General features: G+C 43.6%; 1 protein-coding gene across 3 annotated transcripts in view; it reads right to left on the bottom strand.

The window, feature by feature from the left end:
- Nucleotides 1-22,324, bottom strand: part of LOC126355814 (DNA-binding protein D-ETS-4) — a 144,775-nt gene that overhangs the window by 6,221 nt on the left and 116,230 nt on the right. For 2 of the 3 annotated variants that reach the window (XM_050006255.1, XM_050006258.1), the window contains exon 2: nt 399-799. In XM_050006255.1, coding sequence (XP_049862212.1) covers nt 399-799 — 401 coding nt within the window. Of the gene's footprint in view, nt 1-398; nt 800-11,388; nt 11,552-22,324 lie in introns of those variants that run through there. The other variant, XM_050006256.1, reaches the window with a different exon arrangement.

The raw sequence follows: 22,324 nt of genomic DNA, 5'->3' as shown, positions 1-22,324 counted from the left end.
ACCTGCCCCCACTCCTTTCTTTCAACCCTCACAGAAATTCTTTCTGTACCTTGTGGGACTGGCACACCTGAAAGACATGATGTAGCAGAGAAATGGTTCAAGCTAGGAGATTGTTTCTTCCATGAGTGCTATTCCTGCAAGGTACCCAGGAGAACTTCTGTGAAGTTTGGAAAATGGCAGAAGTGTACTAGAGGAAGTGAATCTGTGAGGGGAGATCGTGAGTTGTGCTTGGATAGCTCAGTGAGTAGATCATTTGCCCACCAATAGGCAAACATCCTAGATTTGTTATGACACACAGGTTTAATCTGCCAGGAATCTCCAAATTGGCTCACACTCCACTGGAGAGTGGTAATTCTTTTGGAGTTTTCTGAATGTTCACAGAATTTAAATGTAAATACCTTTGGTGCTGGTGATGTACTGGCTCTTCTTTGATGTCCTGTAGTAGCATCTGATGTTCCGAAAGCACGGCACGCAAGTCCAAACTCTGTTCTTCGTGCTTGACCGGAGATGACGGACAGCGCTGTGATGGCGACACTGGTCCCAGCTGCTGCTGTGGGAGATGTTGTTGCCAAATAGGTTCCTCTTTAATGGGGTGGCCCCCAGGGCCTGGCTGGGTTCCACCAGAGCCTTGCTGAGGCGGCCCCTGTGGCGGTTGCTGACCTCCGTAGAATGACATGCCCTGCGGTGACGGTAGCTCGCACGGGTCTGGCAGTAGCGACAGGTCGAATAACTCTGCCGCAAAGTACTGGCTGTAGTCGCACGGGGGCGTGAAACCGGCTGACGGAACCGTCTGCGGCATCTGTAACAACCACGTCTTTGTGAGATCGGGTCGGTACTGTGGTGCTACAGTTATCCTCAAAGCTAGATGTGCTACTCAGATGATCACAGAGAATGCAAGTTTATAATGTGTAAAATATTAATAAACTATAAATTTCTGCAATGTTCAAATATCCCTTACTAACTACAGATGTTTCATTACTAAATCATTAACAGGAGAGACCCAATTGAAAATAATTCAAGGTCAGAGCAAAGTCATAATATCTCCGAACAGAACACATACAGCCAGAATATCACATGTTTTGCTGGAATGGAAAGGGAATTGGTATTATGACAATCCTACATATAATAACGGATATGACGGCTTATAGAATAATAGATATGAGGGTTGCAAGTTGTTGAAATACACAGATACACTGAAAGGCGTACAGACATTTTACTGACGAATGGGACAGTAATTTAGCACCAAGTAGGGCACCTGGTAACATGAATAAGTGTTTTAACACCAGGATGAAGGAATGTAAAGAGCGCTCCTACATGGAAGGGGGAAAACTGAATAAATTTAAACAATGGGCTGGGAAAACTTAATAAATTTAAACAATGGGCTGATGCACTTCTAGATTAATGGATTATTAAAAAGTAGTTCGCAAAGTCGTCATCAATTTCAGATACTACTTTCCAATGCAGAATATAATGAGGACATATTGCATTATATATATAACTGTGGCGATAGATGGAGGTAGGCAGACAGGGATAAGCTGCTCAGACAACGGAACCCCGTGGGAAGGCGGCAGGGCGCTGACGTCACAGACGAGACAGAAAAAGGGGTAGCGAGCGCCCCCAGCTTGAAAAGAGGGTTAGAGGCACAGCTGACTACGACAGCAAAAAACTTCCCCGCGGGCGCCTCGCGTAAACCCGACCTGGCTATTTATAACCACAGTTTCTTTTTCGGGCTACAAAAAGACCGTCTCGTGTGCACTGACGCAATTTCTCACGCTGCTCTACACATCATTCGACCATGATAGTTCTCGATGTACGTCAGGCACACACGTTTTGGTACACGTTAAACTGCACCACTTGTCAGGCACTGTATACCTTAATAATGCTAGTTGTAATTCCGAAATCGAGATTTGGCACATAGTTAACGTCCGCGCGAACAAATTTGCTGAAGATGAGCAGACGCATTTTGGACTAGATAGGGCGTGTGCAACTGTTGGAACAGTAGGGATTCGATAACGGCAAAAGAAAGGCTATTGGAGTCAGGAAATTGGCCGAAGTTAAGTAATGCTACCAAGAAACAAAGGTTGCCCATTTTATTGGTGCATTTGTCGCGATACAGCGACTCCTCTACTACCCAATTTATTTATTTATTTATTTATTTTGCGTGTCTTATAAAACGTTATAATATTCCTCCCTGACCTGTGTACTATATTTAGATCAGAATAACGTTTATGAACACTCTTTTCTGTACAACTACATTGAGCTTCAGTTTCAAATGTTCACTTTGTTACCTATCCTGAATGCAGAACATGCTCCTGGCATCGAGGCCTTTAGCGCTCAATCCTGCATAAGAGGGCTCGCGAAATTAGATAACGCTTATGCCTTTTGTAATCGTGTGTCAGTCTTTGTACACCAGTATTCCGCACAATGGTCTATTACATATTCACCCTACGTGAAAACGTGTGTGGGGTTTTCCGTGATTTCTCGATAAGTGTCTGGATAGTCCATTTCAAAAGACAGCGGCCTTTTCCCGTTCTTATTCTTGTGCGAGTACAGCTATTGCTACAATGGCCTTAATGTCATTTTCATGCCATATAAACTGCATATATAAATACGACTTGCACATCATAGACACAGGGCGATTCTTCCCTTTTTTGCCCGAAGGACTGCTAACTGTCGCGCATAATGACATCGCCGTAAAAGGCCTTACAGAAGAAAGCCTTCATCTAGGTAAAAAGGCATAATGAGAATTTATTAGTGCCTCAGTTATGGTCTATGTATGTAAAAGAAACAATGGTACTTCAGTACGTCAGCCATATCCGTACTTTCACAACTGTGAATGTTGTCGTTCAATAAATCATCCATCACATCCATTTCGAATGCAATAGATCCTTCATCGCCCTATGTATGTAACTTGCATTTTTCTCACTTCTGCGGCTAACACCCATTTTATTCACGAGTTCCGATAGGCATCAGGCGGTTTGGTGGCCACAATATTGAGTGACTCATGAATTTGGAAAACGGATATGAAGATGGTTCAGAACTGTGAATAAGATGGCCATTAATATTGCAGTGCCATCTCGACTGCCTCAGTTTACTGCGAATGTTCCTCGAGACACTGTTAGAACCGCGCAGCAGCGCCTACGATAAATCTGCTGCAGAAGGAAGATCTTTTGTTCTCATATCTACACGATGTAGGCTGTTTTACGCCATCTAAAGGAATTACGTTCCATTCTAAGCGCTTCTGTATCATCCATTTTTTAAAACAATCCTTCACTATTGTGCTTTGTAAAATGTAGTTTATGAATTCACATCGAGTAAATGCCAGCAGTGATGTAGGAAAACTAAATACGGGGGAACGGAACCAGAATATTGATCCTGTGTTTTTATTTATTTATTTGAAATTTGTGGTAAGTTCCTATGGGATCAAACTGCTGAGGTCATCGGTCCCTTGGCTTACACACTACTGAAACTAGCTTACGCTAAGGACAACACAGACACCCCTGCCCGAGCCGGGTGAACACCGTGGCAAGGCGTCTAAGACCGCGCGGCGTGTGTAGCATTTAATCACTGCTCAATTTCAAAGCGATTAAATTCTTGATCAGAGATCACATTAGTTTTTCCTTCCATAGATCCATACTGAGGAGATCCACGTGGATGTGGAACATGTCACTTTTTTTAAGCTGAAATAACAGTACTAATAGTATGAGTGTATACATTATTTTTTAACCTGAAATAACAATACTAATAGTATGAGTATATACATGATTTGTTTCTATTAACAAATTCGTCAATGGAGTAGACGGAGTTGGCCACTAGTAAGTCTTTCAAGCTTCTTTTAAACTGATCTTTATTTGTAGCTAAATTTTTTATGTTTGCTGGCAAATTATTGAAGATGAGTGTTCCTGGGTAGTGGACCCCTTTTTGAACTAAAGTAAGTGCTTTTAAGTCCTTGTGCAGATCATTTTTGTTCCTGGTATTGTATGTATGAACTGGGCTGTTTGTTGGGAAAAGAGATATATTACCCAGTGAGTTATGGAAGAACAGCATAAATCAGCATGACCGAAGGGAAATTTGAACACCGTACCCTCGGGATCTTGAGTCTCAGGGCGTAACCACAGTGCCATGACACGCCACTTGGTTTTATCAAAACTTCCAGTTCAATTTTTTTCCGACTTCCATACATGTTTGTGACCTGAAACCGAGCAGAAGCCCAGTTTTCTGTCCTAAGAACATTATATTGTTGCGACGGTGTGCTTACTGAAAGTACTAACCGAAAGGGGCCCCCAAAAACGGGAAAAGGCTATTTGAGAGTACAATATGTAGGTCATTGCGGAAGAACGTCGTTTGCTACTGGTGTGCGAGTTAGTTTCTCGATTTCCCGTTCCGCTCCGCTAGGGACATGGTGCCCGAGAACGTTTGCACCGATCTGCTTACAGTAAGAGCCAGGACTGCGGCTAGTCACGTAGGAGGCTAGCAGAGCCCAGCGAGGTGCGGCTGCGGCCAACAAGGTACCGTTAGCCGCCGCCTTTCACGCACTCAGGGTCGCCAACACAACGCGCAGACAAGCACGACGCGCTCCGACGGCGCACACCCCGCCTAACCCGATTTACTGCCGCACTAAAGCACGCGCACTTCTCTTCTCGTTAAACAGCGAACACGTGATACAGAGTCGCCCTTCGGACCACTATCACATTCACCTGCGAGACAGAGTGCTAGTGTCATAAATTATTCCTAACGTGCGCCAATTTCTCGGATATATTCTCAAATAATGGAACATGCTTACTCTCTTCCTTCGCCTTTCCTCACGTTTGCTGTAGTAAAATGGTCGAGATATATTCTGAAAGGATGAGCACAGATACTGGCCAGGAAATCTGTACCTGACCTGGAATTTTCATGGCAGAGCTACACTATCTTTGTCGAATCCTCGAATCGATATGAAAGGGCACAAGCAAATCCAATTGTTGTCGAATGAGAACGGGAGCGCCGGAGCACATAATCCCTCAGACTTTTTTGTAAACATAAAGTAACCAATCAATATTTCGAGTCATTTGTCGTTCTCGACCTCTTCCACCCGTATTTGTCATTGCTGCATTCAGCAGCACCTCTAAACAATGCAATCTTTTCCCTCATCTTAAATACTTCCCCCCCCCCCCCCCCCCCCCCGCCAAATTCCTGTTTCCAATTCCAAAGGAACTGTATGTGAATGCCTTAGACCTACTCCCATTTCCATGTCGTTTCTTCTGGTAAGAGTTTCCCGTAGTATATTTTTTTATTGTCTGTACCTTTCTTGGTTTTTCTGAAATGCTGAGACATCTTTCGAGCTTAAATTTCATTCAGAAATAATAATATGTACTATATAATTAGTCTTTACAAGAAAAAATGATGACATTTATTTGATCCACTTATATTTTTCGACATAGAGACATCTTTTTTTTGTCATGTAAAGTTACACTTCGTGTTCATAAAATCGAAGCAGTTTACCAAGTCACGTTCTCCTACAGATTTTCGGGGTTACAAAAAACACTTTGGCAATTATGACGATTCCGTTCACTGCTAAGGGACACGCAAAACGGAAGGGCACAGGGCCTGTAAGTTGTTAAGAAAGCATTTTTTTTTCTTTCCCTGCGTGCTAAATCGAACTCGATTTTATAATTAAAACACTTGCGATGCCATACTTCTTTTCCCGCTCAGATTAGAAAGACCCTGTCGCCATATTTTGCTTAACGCCCTTCATCAAATAAAGCAAGAACTGATCCGAAGTTCAGTTAAATAGCAACATGTAAATACAATAATCCATTTGTTATGGGGTGCTCTTGCCACCATCCAATATAATCTGAACACTCAGCTGGTTATGAGTGAACACACAGTTTCAAGCGAAAAGAAGAAATAAAGGTAAAGAGTTTGATGTGTTTCGTCGTAATCGAGATAATTAAACAGACAGATCGCAGGCCTTTGACGACTATAATGGGAAAGAAACTGCCAGGGGCGCTGTTGAGACTTAGGAAAACGTGGGAAATTCGAGATCAAGTTTACCTGAAGCATTTTTGAGCGGGGCTCCTCCGGAACGCAACTCTAATGTAGTAAGTATAGCGCTGTCATCCTCGATAGACAGATGTGGAATCCTGAGGACGGTGCGATTGTGTTTATTTTTGCATTACAGAGGTTTAAGGGCCAGAGAAAAGGAAAAAAAAAACACCCCACCGGTTAAATCTCTCAAACGATCTGGATTGAACCACATTATGAAGTACTTTGCGCCTCTGGTTAAGATAGTGTCAAATACCGTGTTGCTCCTCTTCGTGAGAAGTGAACATTGCACGGCAACGACAATGTGAACGAAACGGGACTGCCTCTCAGTAAAACGCTGCTAGCGGGCGCGGCTGTTTGCTATACCGTTAACTGACATTTCGCTTGCGAAAGCGCTCCACGTAAAACATGAAACAGTGATTCATCGATCGCGATTCGGTCGGCGCAGGATTAAACCTGCTCGGACGGGGGCTTTCGTCACGATACCGGCTCCCCAAATGGTAGTATCACAACTAGACAACCTGCATGTTTCTTTCCCCCATCGGCTGTGCACATTACGAGCAATACTAGCAATAGGAGAAAAAAATTATTATAGTTTATTTGCAATCAGTATAGAGTAGACATGGCTGGTGTCTTAAAATGAATCATAGCGCCATAAAGTTAATCAATCAACTCAGTGGATGGATCGAACATCTTAGTGCTTTGTCCAACGTTACCCAATTGGAGTTTTCTCCAACTGTATAACTAACTAACCTCACCAGTTACGAGGGGAACTCAAACTGCAAGGTGAAACCCGGCGTAAGTTGCATCTAACCATATCCACATTTACAAAGTATTGTCAGAGAGGATTGTCACATCCTAAGCTAGAGAAAAAAAAAAAACGAAGAACAGACGTCAACGACACATTAATTCTTTTGTTCCTTCCTTTCTATCCAACTGTTAATGAAATCCCAATACGTTGAAGTACTATTTAATGCCTGACCAGTTCAGCTTCCTGCGTTCGTGCTGTTGTTAACCGCTACTACTGCTTACAGCCTGCAACCAAGTAGGAAAGGAGGTTACTGTTCAACGGCCTGTCGACGCCAAAGTCATCAGGGACGGAACACAAGCTCAGATGGAGCAGCAGATTGGCATGACTGTTTGCCACTGCTCTTCCCGACATTCGCCTGATAGCGAAATCAGTATGACCGGGTAGGGATTGACACACAGTACTCCACTGTGCTACCTCGTTCGGTGAAAGATAATGGGATGTGGCTAAATATTGATCGAAACTAGTTGTATCATTTTGTCTTGCAGAATTCTCATTTTGTAAGTCGATGCACGAAAACAGTGTAAAAGGTGGCGATATCATCTTTTCATCTTGTTCATACAGGGCCGCGAACGGAGCTACTCATTTCGTATCAGCCATTTGCCGTTTACTGCTTGATAAAAGCCTCCTTGTAACTCCACCATGCACTTAGATCTTCGACTGAAGGAATCAATGTTGCTCCAGCGATCTGTTAATCATTCTATCCATCGTCCATTAGTTTATCTCGGTTTTTTCTTATCTGCTTGAAATTCAGGAAGAGTACTTCCTTGGACCATCGAGCATCCATTCATAGATCTGCCCACTGCCTTCCTCCGAACACAGCCATTCAGTGTTTGGAGTCACTGAAACTTCCAAGAACAAGTTTACTCTCCCGAGTGCTGTGCCCATGGTTGGGCAATGATAGGAACATATGTATTTGGACGAGCACTCGCAGATACAAATATTTGAAAATCAGAATTGTGGTTATATATTCCGCTGCATCTATCGAAGTACTTAAGCAGAGCTGTGAACAAAAGCAAGTTACGCCGTGCTCCCCTTAATCTAGTCGCTTCGACGCCGTCGCTGGCAACACTGCCTATAATAAAAGCCTTCGCGGGAAATAATGAAGTGGACTAGTCGGTAAGCCGTAATCGAGGCCACTGCTGTTGGGTGTGGTTAGCCATTGCGCAACAGCAACAACCGCCCCTCTCTAAGGAGGCATGTAAGATGGTAGTCGGAGAAGAATGTACAGAAAGGAACTGAGGCATCTCGATACTGCAATTAGCAGCTTTGGATTTTCGACCCAAAATGTGCTCCGTAACAAATATCGACTCCAAAACCACCATTGATTTTCCAAGCAACCAATATCCCGCGCAACAATAATTCGCTTGTTGGGGAATAAAGCGCAACTGCAAAGTCACGGGTAAGCTCTGTGTTGTCTGAACCTACCGCGAATGGGGTAGCTGACCACAGTGTGGTGAACCTCGCGTTTTTCGTGAGGGTCGGTGGTCTTGTCGCACTTTCACTACAGCCTCCGTCCGTCCACTCCCCAGCTTTCTACGATCGAGAGAAAGTGGCCGGCAACAGCTAGGGGTTAATGCTCTGGTCTGAAGACACAGCTGTATCAGTCAGGAGTCATTGCACCAACAAAAATTAGGGCGTCGGAAAACAAGAGGCTAATGGGGGGTCGCAATCTTCACAAATTTCGATGGCAGTTCGATCAGGCAGAATGCTTTTCCTCCAAACTGCAGTCAGAAATGTTTTCAACAGTCTTAAGTATGAGGCAAATGAAGCCATATCGATGAACAAGAAACACAACAGGGCTTGGAATGTTGTATAATTCATGAACATCGTACTGCAATAACTCTATTTTCTAACGTCATACTTCCATTACTAAAACGCAGAAAAAACGAGTATGGGACTGAAATAGCATTTACAATAACTTAGCAATTTCCAAGCGCCAAGCAGCAGGAAGAACTGATGAAAGCATTTGTTGAAAATGCGGTACACAGCAGCATGGCGGCGTAGGTGCGATCCGATCCTTTGACCTTGAGGGCGTGAAAGCAAATCATATAGCAAGGAATGTTGTTCAGCACCCAACAAGGCTGATAGATTTTTTACAACAGCGCTCAGAACTATAAAAATTGTTACGTTGTTCACATTACAATCCGGACAATAATTTAATTAGTCACCAGAATTGAATTAATATTGAAAACGTTACGCTTTTGGAATTTCATCATACCTTTTATGAGATTCCTATTCCTTACTCACTTCGCTGAAAATCTCTCCTTGTTGATGACGGATTGTTTCAACATTAGCATTGTTTCAAGTCGGATGGGCAGAGTTCATTAAGCGGAATCGTTGAGATGGCACAGTTAGCTTACTGTTTCCTTTGTCGAAAGGAGTAACAAAATCATGTCATGAGATTCGAATAAAACTTCAATTTTCAAAAATGCACAAATCGTGGACGACATTCCCTACTGAAGAAAGACACTTCATAATTTTTCCGACACGCGACGGTAAAATTCAGGACACTACTTTGCTTTTTTTTTTTAGAATACGTCCTCCGACAGAATGTTCGGTTCCACAACCTCTGTAGACCCCTCTTCAACACGCGCTCAAAACCAAGCAACCGTAAAACTCAGTTTTTGAGCACAGAGATGCTTAATCGAGGGTTGTGGCGCCTCACAGAGGTTGTGTCGATCGAGACACAATGGTGATCTCTCAGTATTCAAACTGCAATTTCATACTGCCACATGCTGTGGTTCTTGGTTGAAAATAAATTGCATTTATTTATTTTATTTTATCCGTGATTGATCGACACGCACTGGTAAAACGAAAACCTGATGGGAGTCCAAGTGGTTAGTGGTTGGCATCAGTAGTTGCTGGCGCAGAGGTCGTGGATTCGATTACAAGTGATCATCTCACAAACCAACGCAGTGGGGCCAAAGTAGAGGCTGTTTGAATCAACAAGCAATGAAGTTGGCGCGGAAGGCGTCAAATTGAAACGCTTGCAAGAGGCTGGGAGCAATACACAACTTTTGTTTATTTACTATAATGGATTTCCTTCAGCATCAGAGAATGTTTAACAGGTACACATCGAATTAATAGCGTCACCGAACTTAACTATTTTGATGATGACTAATTTTCACTATTCATCAAAGTACCACGGGGACAGTAACTTACCACAACTGCAAAAGTCAAGATTTGGATTTCCCACAGTAACTAAATTTTTCAGTGGCTGTGAAGCGTGGAACTCACACGGTCGTTTCGGCAGCGTAAGGCCAGCAGCAATGACATCGCAAACATACATTCACTTTACTATTTTCTGGAGGCCTCACGCACGGCCGCCTGTATTAATATAGGCGGCCGTGCCTCACGGCACCGAGAAGGAACTAAGGGGTGGATCGAATAAATAAAAAAACAGAGCAATAACAAAACTTTTAAACGTAATGTCAGGCTTTTGCTGATGACGTAGTTACCTTTAATTTGTTTGATAAAAACTGCGCAGATATTCAGTCAGATTTTGATAACCCTTCAAATTGGCTGTATGCTCTGGATGTTCATTAACGCAAAACCGTCCATTTTACAAAGCCCAGGAATGAAGTATTGTGTGATTACAATATCTGTGAGACAATTGGAATTAATCAGATCATACAAATAACAAGAGGAAACAATTTCTGGAGATTTGAAATGGAATGATCACATAAGCTCAGTCTTAGCTAAAGCAAGTGGCTGACTTCAAAAATGCAGTAGAGCTACACAGGTGATTGCTTGCGAAACACTGGTGTGAGCCATTCTGGAATACTGCTTGACTGTGTGGGACCAATAACAAATAAGGAAGTGCAAAGAAGGGCAGCACAAATGGTCTAATGTTTGTTTGATCCATGGAAGAGCGTCACAGAAAGGCTTGAAAACGTTAACTGGCAGACGGTTGAAGATAGGTGCCTACTATCTGCAAAAGCCTATTTGCAATGCTTCGAGGAGAAATATTACTGGTCCCGGCGGAGGTTCGAGTACTTTCTCGGGCATGGGTGTGTGTGTTTGTCCTAAGGATAATTTAGGTTAAGTAGTGTGTAAGCTTAGGGACTGATGACCTTAGCAGTTAAGTCCTATAAGATTTCATACACATTTGAATATTTGAGAAATATTACGGGAGAAATCTAGGAGTATACTGCAACCCTTACACATGCATATCGCTGCCTTAGGGACCGCGAAGGTTAGGCTAATTACAGGCAGCATAGAGCCATTTAAGCGGCGTCGCTTCACGCGCTCCAACGCGAATGAAACGGGAAGAAAACCTAATACGTGCTACTTTAGAAAGTACGCTCTGCCTTGCACTTCACTACTTTGCAGGGTGTAGATGCGGAAAGACGGAAGACGCGAACTTCTGTGTTCCGGGCACCACCGAACTGGTAGAAGCGTAATAACGCAGCCCGAGGCACAGGTGCGATGCACAAGTAGTGCTGTTGAGAGCAACACCTAACGGCACTGCAGCGCTTTCATCGGAGAACAAAGCATTTGGAGTGTCATCTGCGCGCTGCGTAGAAGTAGTAGAGGGGTGGTGCGGGGCTCACCTCTGCGGACTGACAGTAGGGCAGCATGGCGACGCTGGTCCGCGCTGTGGGTGCCCACGATGGCGACTGCTGCCTGACTGGCTAGGCGGCTCGGTCGGCGCTGCGCCGCGCGGCGTGCTAGCTCTATCCTAGCTAACGGTTCGCCCCTGACTCACGGCACGCACCTGCTCTGCTGCGCCGCGGCGCGCCCACGCCCTCACCCTCCACTCCCCTCTCGCCCCTGCTCCACCAATGGCACTCGTCTCTGGGCCGCTACTGCCCCTTCGCCGCGCGTCTCTTTCTGTACCAGAAGATGCGGTATGCCGTGTTTCTGACCACGCCCATATCTTTTCCTTTGTTCGCTACTCGCCGTCTGGCCTTCCCGAGAGAGGTGGCGCAACACACAAACACACCACTGCTCGCAGTATAACGCGAAGAATTCCTTTCTCTTTATCCGAGTAGCACTGTTGTTTGTGGTGGCAGCAGTACGGACAGCTCACATATTCGGTCGTATGGAGAGGAGAAGAAAAGAAAAAAAATCTCAGAGCAAAAGAACATTCTCTAAGAAACTTCTCAATTCCAGGTGAATAAAAAATTCGAAGCATATTCTCTGATGAGCGACTCTCTTCGCACTACCTCCCTTCATTGAGAAGGTCCTCGGTGTGTCACGTCTGCCGTGTCTGGCTCAGACCGCACGCATAGTGTTACATTTCATTCAACTCGTTCAAACAGGCGAACAATTCAGTGTACAAATATGGAACTGGCACCAGTGTGTTCAGGAAGACTTACACTATGTTTCGACATTACTTTTATATGCGGCAATAAATTATTTTACGGGCAGTTTACGAATGTGCATTATTTTTTTTACGTTAGATGAACAATGTGGAAATAGTAAGGGAAGTGAGACAAGAATGTTGTCTGTCGCCAAGTCTCTTCAACCTGTATGGGGAGATGCTGGCGAGAGAAGCGCGGAAAGGATGCGGAAACTTCAAAGTAGGAGGACGTCTCATCAACACCATCAAGTAGACCTGGTAGTGCTCGCCAAAAATTAGAGACAGCTGCAACACATGATGAACAATTTGGTGGAAACGGGAAAAAATACGGCATGGAAATCGACATCGAAAAATCGAAAGTGATGTGCATATCAAAACGTGAGAAACACTTGAGGATAACTGTTGACAATCGGGAACTGGAAAATGTGAATCAGTTCAGGTACCTGCGAAGTTTTATCACAAAGGATGCCCACTGCACCAACGAAATCCTAGCAGCCATGGCCAAAGCTGCTTTCAACAATATGAGGACTCTGCTGACCAGCAAGTTGAGTTTGGCATTGAGGAAAAAACTGATAGAGTGCTACATTTGGAGCATTGCACTGCATGGAGCAGAGACATGGAACATGAGAAAGAAGGAGAAAAAATACTTAAGAGAGCTTTGAAACGTGGTGCTGGAGGAGAATGGAAAAGAACAAATGGACAAAAAATGACGATGTGCTGCGAAGAGTAGGAGAGAAGAGACGTATTCTGCGTACAATTCTTCAGAGAAAGGACAACTGGATTGGACATTTACTTAGACAGGAGGGACACATACATGATGTCATCGAAGGGAAACTCAGAGGAAACGCAGGACGAGGAAGGAGAAGAATTCAACAACTGGACGACATGAAAGATGGAAGGAGATACAACAGACTAAAGGAAGAAGCTGAAGAAGACAGGGAACAGTGGAATGAGATTCTCCGTACGAAGACATGGACCTGCCACTAGGCAGAATACCTGTTCAATATGGACGTAATTTAATTGCAATGACGGATTCCAAAACTTTTACTATGCCTGTTACATGGCTTTCAAATCCATTGGTATTCTTCCCAAAATATTTTTCAAGATCCATTATCAATGGCCTCCTTCCTATCTTCCATATCAGTAGGCTAATGTTGCACTAGATCCTCAGCAATAATTGTATAATTTGTAATGAATTAAGTCAGTCTTATAATGTAGCGTTTCTCAGACCTTTTGAAATGCTAACAGTCTTTACCTCAAAGGATATGCTTACATTAGGCCAAGGTAGTCCGCGAATGGCACCGAAAATGAAAGAAATGGGCAAATACAAAGGATCTGTTGAGACCCTGTATTCAGAAAAAGGGTGGATCGTGTGATCTGCAGGCTGAATAACTCGTCTTAAAGCTGTACAAAATATTTGTAAGTAGTCAGTAGTTGATTAAACAAAGGAGATTTAAACTTTGCACGCAACACTGCCTATGACTACCCGATTATTAGTGTTGCGCAACGCTCTTCGGGAGGGGGAGTGGGAGGAGTCAAGTCAACTGGTTATTTGGGCGTCTGGCAATGCGCTGTCTGCCTTAGCAGGTGGGCCGACGACCCACTGCGCCTCGCGTCCTACTTGTCGCACGCTTGCCAACCTTCCGCCGTGACACGAACAAGGCCGCGTAACATCTTCACAACTGTATGGAATCTTATTGCATGGATGCAAGGTTCACATTACCATGATGCAGAGCATTCTGAGTGTGGCGTATTGCACGTGACAAGAAGCTCTACTTTGTTCCTTTTTTGTGGCTCTTCATACTGTTCCTAGGTAATTTAATCCCTTAGCAATGTAGTTTTCACACAAACATACGAAAATCAATATTGAATTCAACACTGCAGCTTGAGTCTAATGTTGTTACGAAATTATTTCTCTCTATATAAATACCTCAATCCAGACGAAAATGTCCGAATTAATATATTTGGGTCAGCACACAAAGTGTACTTCTTCAGAAGCGCGGCTCTGTGAGTTCTGTAAAATACCCATCAGTGATTGCCATAAGTTCACTACACAAAAACATATACTGCCACAAATTTATTTGCTTGTAACAATAGGTTTCCTCTTATCCAAGCCTCTTCTGATGGTAATTTTTTTTATTCTCTTTGTCCAGAAGACACGCGTAACACTCCCATCTGTTCCTGTTTCATCCTTTGCAAGGTAACCAATTAAAAGAAATCGTAAAAATCGCTAACCGTAAACTATCTGGCAGATGCAATCGTCCTTGCCTTTTTTAGTGCATGGCCACAGACTTCGGCTCGCTGCGGTGGTTGTTGTTTGGTTTCTTGTAATCGATGGGCCCAAATCTCTTAATAACAAACTGTCGCTCAAAATCAGTTGCAATCATTTTAAAATGCGTCAATCATTCATTTTCGCGTTTGCCTTTAGACAGCATGCAGCAAATTTGTCTATAATCCTGCTCGAAGCTATTTGGTAGATGCTTCTTCATTTTTATGTACTGGACTCTCTTCTAATATTCCTGTGGCCTTACCTATTTTGTGAACTTTTAAATAAATGTTCAGTATTTTTCTCGTTCTTTAAGCTGAGGAGTAAAGCGGGCTGTTTGAGATCCAGTTCGTATCAACAAATTGCCCACATGTGAGTATTATATAAATAGTAAAAAACAGGATTTTTTGCTGTTGGTATTACAGTATATTGTGAACGCGTATCTTACATTTAAAGTAAAACATCGTACACAGAAAATCATTCCGCAGATTGGCACAGTACTGTACATTGAACATAATAACAAAATCGATGAGACGTGTAGCTAGCTGCGTACTCGAATTGCAGTTGTGGACGCAAACGACGCGCTGCAGTGTAGTTGTCGCATATGTCAAGAGATGGCGTTACATGGTTGGCTTAACCATTCAGCTGTTTTTCTCGTTAGCTGCATGCCAAGTAATGAAGTACAAGAGTTCTACAGGTGCCCCTATGGGCCGATAAGCAAAAAATCGCCGTTTCTTATGCTAATGACAGTGCAAAACTGGACTATGATGTAGCGTGAAAATATCGAGATTGCTGCTTTAACCGCAGCAATACAAAGGCACTTTCCATAACGCCAGTTACCGGGGTGGGGTGGGGGGGAGGTACTTTACGCCTACCCTAAAAACAATTTAAAAAATGACAAACGTCGTTAATGTTGTTGGAGTATGCTAACAACATACTTTTAAAGAGGTAAGTAGAGTCCAGAATCTGAAAATATCTTTTAGCTCACTATTAGCAATATCAACGCACTTTCAATAATGTGTTTTATCAACTTTTATGACAACCACAAAAAATTTAAGAAAGCAGATTTGATTCATTGCTGTTGCTTTTTAAGGAGATACTGATGTATAAGTAAGACCGTGAACCTAAAAATATTGAATATGACATTCATTGGGGAAAGTGACTTCCACTACCTAAAATTTTTGGGTTAAGTGTAACTGAAAAATTTAAAACGTATATGGAATATGTTGAAGAATACACTAAAATATATATTTTTCAAAATCTTAAAATTTAAATTAATTGAGTATATTACAAAATTTTTAGAAGTTGGGCATGAAGTACCTCCCCTCGCCTTGGCGTTGCTAGAGATAGTTTTTACTCGACAATAAGCTTATTTACGCTGTTCAACAGTCTTCTAACTTACTATAGAATTAATTCAATCTAAGCCCCAGTCAGCGTAAGGATGATATGCCGTTAAGTAATTCCAGTTCTTATTATTTCTCATTCCATTGCCACCAATTTAATAATTGTTGCAACGATTCTCTGCTTCTACATTCAGATCGTTTCCCAGCTGTTCGAGGCTAACCCTATAATAGTGTGTTGCTAGAACTAAAAACTGACACAAAAAGGCCAACGAAGCATCGAATCACAGATTAAGTGCTGATGCAAAAGGCTACATTTAAATCGTTTTTCTCTCTATAAAAAAGCAATTTTCCTGTGGAGACAATCTGTTTGAGAAACACTGATCTTCGAAGCAACAGTGTTTGCCAAAATGAGATTGGGAAAACACCTCTCTAATGCAATCAGAATTCTCGATGTCTTGCGCATTCAGTGTAGTGCCTATTCTAGAGATGCTTCTCCACATAGAATGCCAATGATTACCGAGCTTAGTAAGACGTACGTACCAGTAGCTTAGCCAGGTCGCAGATTTTGCCGCCATCAGAGCTCTTGGGGTACCGCAGCGAGAAGTGAGCTTGCGAGCCGCGCATGCTAAACCTCTGCAGATGACTGGCCGATTGTCTCGCGAGATCGGCATTTTTTCCGGGCTTCCCTCCGCTGACCGGAAGCTCCAGTGACGTACCGGCGGTCGCTCTGGACGCCTTCTTTCCTCGTGTCTTCCGGCACGGGAGTCTAGCCGGTGCGCGATTCCCTGCTCAAGCGTCATCAATACCGCGTACTTTTGTTTCTTCTTGACGATTTTTGCTGGAAAACCGTTCCGACAGCGTCCTCATCTCCAGGAAGCGTCAAGTCAGCTACTGTATTATCTGCGCCATATTCTACACACTGACGGCAGTTCCTTCATGAAAATACCTTAGCGAATAAAATTATCCTCAACCGTGTTTACCCGTTCTAAGTATGTATCTTAGGTAGGCGTTACAAATTTTTCGCGTCTGTCTCGAATGATATGAGAAGTAGAAAACACAACGAAGGATATGGGACGTCCATGTACATGAGCGAGCTGCAGACGGAGATAGACGAGTAAGTAGTCGAAGTAGGAACCTCCTGCGACGTCGTGCAGTTAACTGACAAGAATTCTTCAGTGTATTATTCTGCGCTGCTTAATCTGCCATCCGCAAGCACCACCATTTGGTCTTCAGGCGAGCTCTTACCGTTTCGGTCACTTCCCCAGATGTATCTGGGAGCAAGTAAAATGTTGTTTGCCTAATCGTGGTATGTGAACTCTTGGAATTTTAATCGGTAAACCTCTCTGTGACACATAAAGCTCCTCTTGTAGCGACTGTCACTATAGTTGAACTAGCATCTTCCTGCCGAAATGCGCTGCTTTGCTTTGGATCTTCTCTCTTTCTCTCTCTCTCTCTCTCTCTCTCTCTCTCTATCTATCTATCTATCTATCTATCTATCTATCTATCTATCTCTCTGTCTGAGTCTTATTTGATAATGTCCCCGACTGCCGAGTAGTATTTAAAAATCGCTAGAATATGCGTTTTGTAAGCTATCCCTTCGTAGCATCCAATGAATTTGCGTAGCATCTGTTTTCTAACAACTGGTTGCATGTAGGTTCTCCATTTCAGGTCGCTCAAGACGTGTACTTCTAGATATTTTACTGTTGTAGCTGTCTTGCGGCGATTGACGGCCAATAATCGATTAATAATGAGCATTTGTGCTTATTTATGCGCACTTACGTTTCATTTACGTATGTTGAGACTCTTCTCTTGTATGTATCCCTGCACTTCGTCCAATTTACTGGCATTGAGGCTTCCGTACATAATTAGTGTCATCTACAAATTGCCCACAGAGCTTCCAGCGTAACCCATAAGATCATTTACCATAAATAGTTATTAGAATGTCCTCAGAATAACAAGAAATCTTTTCAGATATTCCTTAATATCGTAATTTGCTCAGTAGCCAATAGAACAGAGCGTCTACCATGCTCTTTGTTGTGAATTGCAGATGTAGATACTATCATGATTGCACAACGTGCCTTACATCTATTTATATAGAACTCCCGACGTTTTTATTTATGGAAATGTAGCATCAACCATATACAGAATCACATTTTAAACATTATCCTGTTTTCCATAACTTATAAAAGGAAGTGAATGATTTGGCACTCAGTAAGACAATGATACGGCGCTCGAGAAGTGATTGACATGGCACTCAAGCGCTTTGGGAAGAAACTGGAATATGTGCCTATGCGAATGTCTTAATCTGCCAGTTTGTGTTCTGTTAGGTATATTTACAAAGAAAGTCCTGGCGTCTTTCTAAGAAAAGTCCAACTATGAACGTTATCGAGTAATCCCAAAAGCTGTCAAACGCCGTTAAAAACAATTATATTTCGTGGGGAACGTGTCTAACGTAACTAGCCATGCATATAAATTTAAAGTTTGATTAGCCTTGAGTGTTCAGCTGATCCCTTAGCAACTGCATTCTTCGGCGTAACATGTATTAGCTGGGGCAAGCTGGTTCGAATGCATACATTCCCGCGAGTACTCTGACTGGCTGCCATTTATGGCCGTAATACCACATCGGTGTATTTTCGACGTATGTTTACACGGAGAATTTTGCTCTATTGGACGTCCAGTACCTGCCTCTAACTTTTCTACCAATATGTTTTTCTCCGACATGTACAGATACCAGAACGAGATTTTCACTCTGCAGCGGAGTGTGCGCTGATATGTAACTTCCTGGCAGATTAAAACTGTGTGCCGGACCGAGACTCGAACTCGGGCAGAGGTTAATGGATCAACGACGAAATAAAATGGGTGTCTTGAGACGACCGCCACGAGCAGATGCAACGAACTACATGAGATTAAGGGGGGGGGGGGGGGGGGGAAAGTGGTCAGCGAGACAGAATTTCAATCCTAAGGGCCCGGGTTCGATTCCCGGCTGGGTCAGAGATTTTCTTTGCTCAGACACTGGCTGTTGTGTTGTCCTAATCATGATCACTTCAACCCCATCGACGCGCAAGTCGCCGAAGTGTCGTCAAAGCGAAAGACTTGCACCCGGCCAACGGGCTACCCTACGGGAGGCCCTAGTCACACGACATTTATTTTTTTAAACAAAAGAAGATAAAATAGTGTAAGAATTTTTCCCATCAGTACAAAAATAATAAAAAGTAAAGAAAATTATTATACTGAAAAAAAAACTTCTCGGCCTCTGTGACCGAGCGGTTCTAGGCGCTTCTGTCCGGAGCCGCGCTGCTGCTACTGTCGCAGGTTCGAATGCTGCCTCGGGCATGGATGTGTGTGATGACCTTAGGTTAATTAGGTTTAAGTAGTTCTTCGTCTTGGGGACTGATGACCTCAGATGTTAAGTCCCATAGTGCTTAGAGCCATTTGAGCCAAGAACTTCTTATGCAATGTATCTTCTTTTATTGTAGCTTGAGTGCACGCGCATCTATCTGTGAATGTTCTATAGCGTACACATATTCTGTAACTTGTTTTTCTGACCTTGATCTTTGACTTTGGCTTGTAGCTTCCCTGATCAATACTTGTATGTTAATCTACTGGGTCTAGTGCCTGAGCAAAGGTGCTATCCACTTACTGCTGTTACATTTATTTCAATGTTGTTTTCAGTTTGCTTAAGCCTTTATTATGGCGTTAAGTATCATTTTCTTAGGTTTTCAAGTCGGCAACAGCATATATTTTTCTGGTTAAATGTTCAAAAAAATGTTCAAATGTGTGTGAAATCTTATGGGACTTAACTGCTAAGGTCATCAGTCCCTACGCTTACACACTACTTAACCTAAATTATCCTAAGGACAAACACACAGACCCATGCCCAAGGGAGGACACGAACCTCCGCCGGGACCAGCCGCACAGTCCATGACTACAGCGCCTCAGATCGCTCGGCTAATCCCGCGCGGCTCTGGTTAAATAGCCATATGTAATTGCACCGGTGTGGGCTGTAATTATCGTATGGCTACTTAACCAGAAAAATATGAGTAGCTGCACTTTAATTATAACCAACCGGAACTTATATTCGCGGATGTACGTGTGGGAGTCGTATCACGTCTAAAAAGTGGAGAGCCGGCTGGGCTGGCCTAGCAGTTCTAGGCGCTACAGTCTGTAACCGCGCGACCCTACGGTCGCAAGTTCGAATCCTGCCTCCGGCGTGGATGTGTGTGATTGCCTTAGGTTAGTTAGGTTTAATTATTTCTAAGTTCTAGGGGAGTGATGACCTGAGCAGTTTAGTGCTCAGAGCCATTTTTAAAAGGTGAAGATTATGAACGACTAGGACCAGAATATGATAGTGATATCGAGGCTGATCGTCAGTAAACTGAGTCATATTGCACGTTCTTGCCGGCCATATCTGATTGTTTCAAGCCGAATAAAAAGTACACTGCCCCACGCTAGCCAAGATTAATTTGTAGAAATAAACAGGCCTAAGCGTTTGCATTAAGTATGTGCCTACACAGGGTGTTACAAAAAGGTACGGCCGAACCTTCAGGAAACATTCCTCACACACAAATAAAGAAAAGTTGTTATGTGGACATGTGTCCGGTAACGCTTAATTTCCATGTTAGAGCTCATTTTAGTTTTGTCAGTATGTACTGTACTTCCTCGATTCGCCGCCATGATTTCATTCGGGATACTCTACCTATGCTGCTAGAACATGTGCCTTTACAACCACAACATGTGGTTCATGCACTATAGAGCTCCTGCACATTTCAGTCGAAGTGTTCGTACGCTTCTCAACAACAGATTCGGTGACCGATGGATTGGTAGAGGCGGACCAATTCCATGGCCTCCACGCTCTCCTGACCTCAACCCTCTTGACTTCAATTTATGGGGGCATTTGAAAGCTCTTGTCTACGCAACCCCGGTACCAAGTGTAGAGACTCTTCGTGCTCGCATTGTGGACGGCTGTGATACAATACGCCATTCTCTAGGGCTGCATCAGCGCATCAGGGATTCCATGCGACGGAGGGTGGATGCATGTATCCTCGCTAACGGAGGACATTTTGAACATTTCCTGTAACAAAGTGTTTGAAGTCACGCTGGTACGTTCTGTTGCTGTGTGTTTCCATTCCGTGATGAATTTGATTTGAAGAGAAGTAATAAAATGAGCTCTAACATGGAAAGTAAGCGTTTCCGGACACATGTCCACATAACATATTTTCTTTCTTTGTGTGTGAGGAACGTTTCCTGAAAGTTTGGCCGTACCTTTTTGTAACACCCTGTATGTATGTGGGTGTGTGTTTTCGTGCAGTCTCGGTGTGTGGCAGGGAACTGGCCGTAACACGGTAGAGGTGTCGTTAAATGGGGAACGGAGAGAAGGGAAGGCAGCGGGCGCGTGGGAGGAATGCGCTGGCTTACGAGTGGAGAGGCCGGGGGCCCGGGCCGGTGGTAACAGCGACCAGGAAGGCGCGCTGCCTGCTCCAAGGACTCCTCACCTGGCGCGCCCGCTCACCTTGAGAATTCCCCAGCGCCGCCGCCGTTCCTACGCGCCGCTCTAGCTCGCCGCGGCCCGCCCCTCTCTGCCGACACTTCCCTACCACGCGTCTCGCCTCTTCTATCGCTACGTTTGTCCCCTGCACTCAGTCTTGTTGGTGGATCAATTTTGGCTGTTGCGCCCGTAAACAATACCCCACTTCGACTGCGTAAACCCCCAGACATCTTCGGAGCGAGCGCCGGGACCGACAGTTCGAACATTTTTGTCCTTGTGTGTGTGGTCTTCAGTCCTGAGACTGGTTTGATGCAGCTCTCCATGCTACTCTATCCTGTGCAAGCTTCTTCATCTCCCAGTACCTACTGCAACCTACATCATTCTGAATCTGCTTAGTGTATTCATCTCTTGGACTCCCTCTACGATTTTTACCCTCCACGCTGCCCTCCAATACTAAATTGGTGATCCCTTGTTGTCTCAGAACATGTCCTACCAACCGACCCCTTCTCCTAGTCAAGTTCTGCCACAAACTCCTCTTCTCCACAGTTCTGTTCAATACCTCCTCATTAGTTATGTGATCTAACCATCTAATCTTCAGCATTCTTCTGTAGCACCACATTTCAAAAACTTCTATTCTCTTCTTGTCCAAACTATTTATTGTCCATGTTTCACTTCCATACATGGCTACACTCCATGCAAATACTTTCAGAAACGACTTCCTGACACTCAAATCTGTACTCGATGTTAACAAATTTCTCTTCTCCAGAAACGCTTTCATTGCTATTGCTAGTCTACATTTTATATCCTCTCTACTTCGACCATCATCAGTTATTTTGCTCCCCAAATAGCAAAACTCATTTACTACTTTAAGCGTCTCATTTCCTAATCTAATACCCGCAGCATCACCCGATTTAATTTGACTACATTCCATTATACTCGTTTTGCTTTTGTTGATCATCTTATATCCTCCTTTCAAGACACTGTCCATTCCATTCAACTGCTCTTCCAAGTCCTTTGCTATCTCTGACAGAATTACAATGTCATCGGCGAACCTCAAACTTTTTATTTCTTCTCCATGGATTTTAATTCC

This window comes from Schistocerca gregaria, chromosome 3 (genome assembly GCF_023897955.1).
Source record: "Schistocerca gregaria isolate iqSchGreg1 chromosome 3, iqSchGreg1.2, whole genome shotgun sequence".
Classification (NCBI taxonomy): Eukaryota; Metazoa; Arthropoda; class Insecta; order Orthoptera; family Acrididae; genus Schistocerca; species Schistocerca gregaria.
The sequence above is the reverse complement of the archived record's forward strand: the minus strand, read 5'-3'. Positions and strand labels throughout refer to the sequence as shown.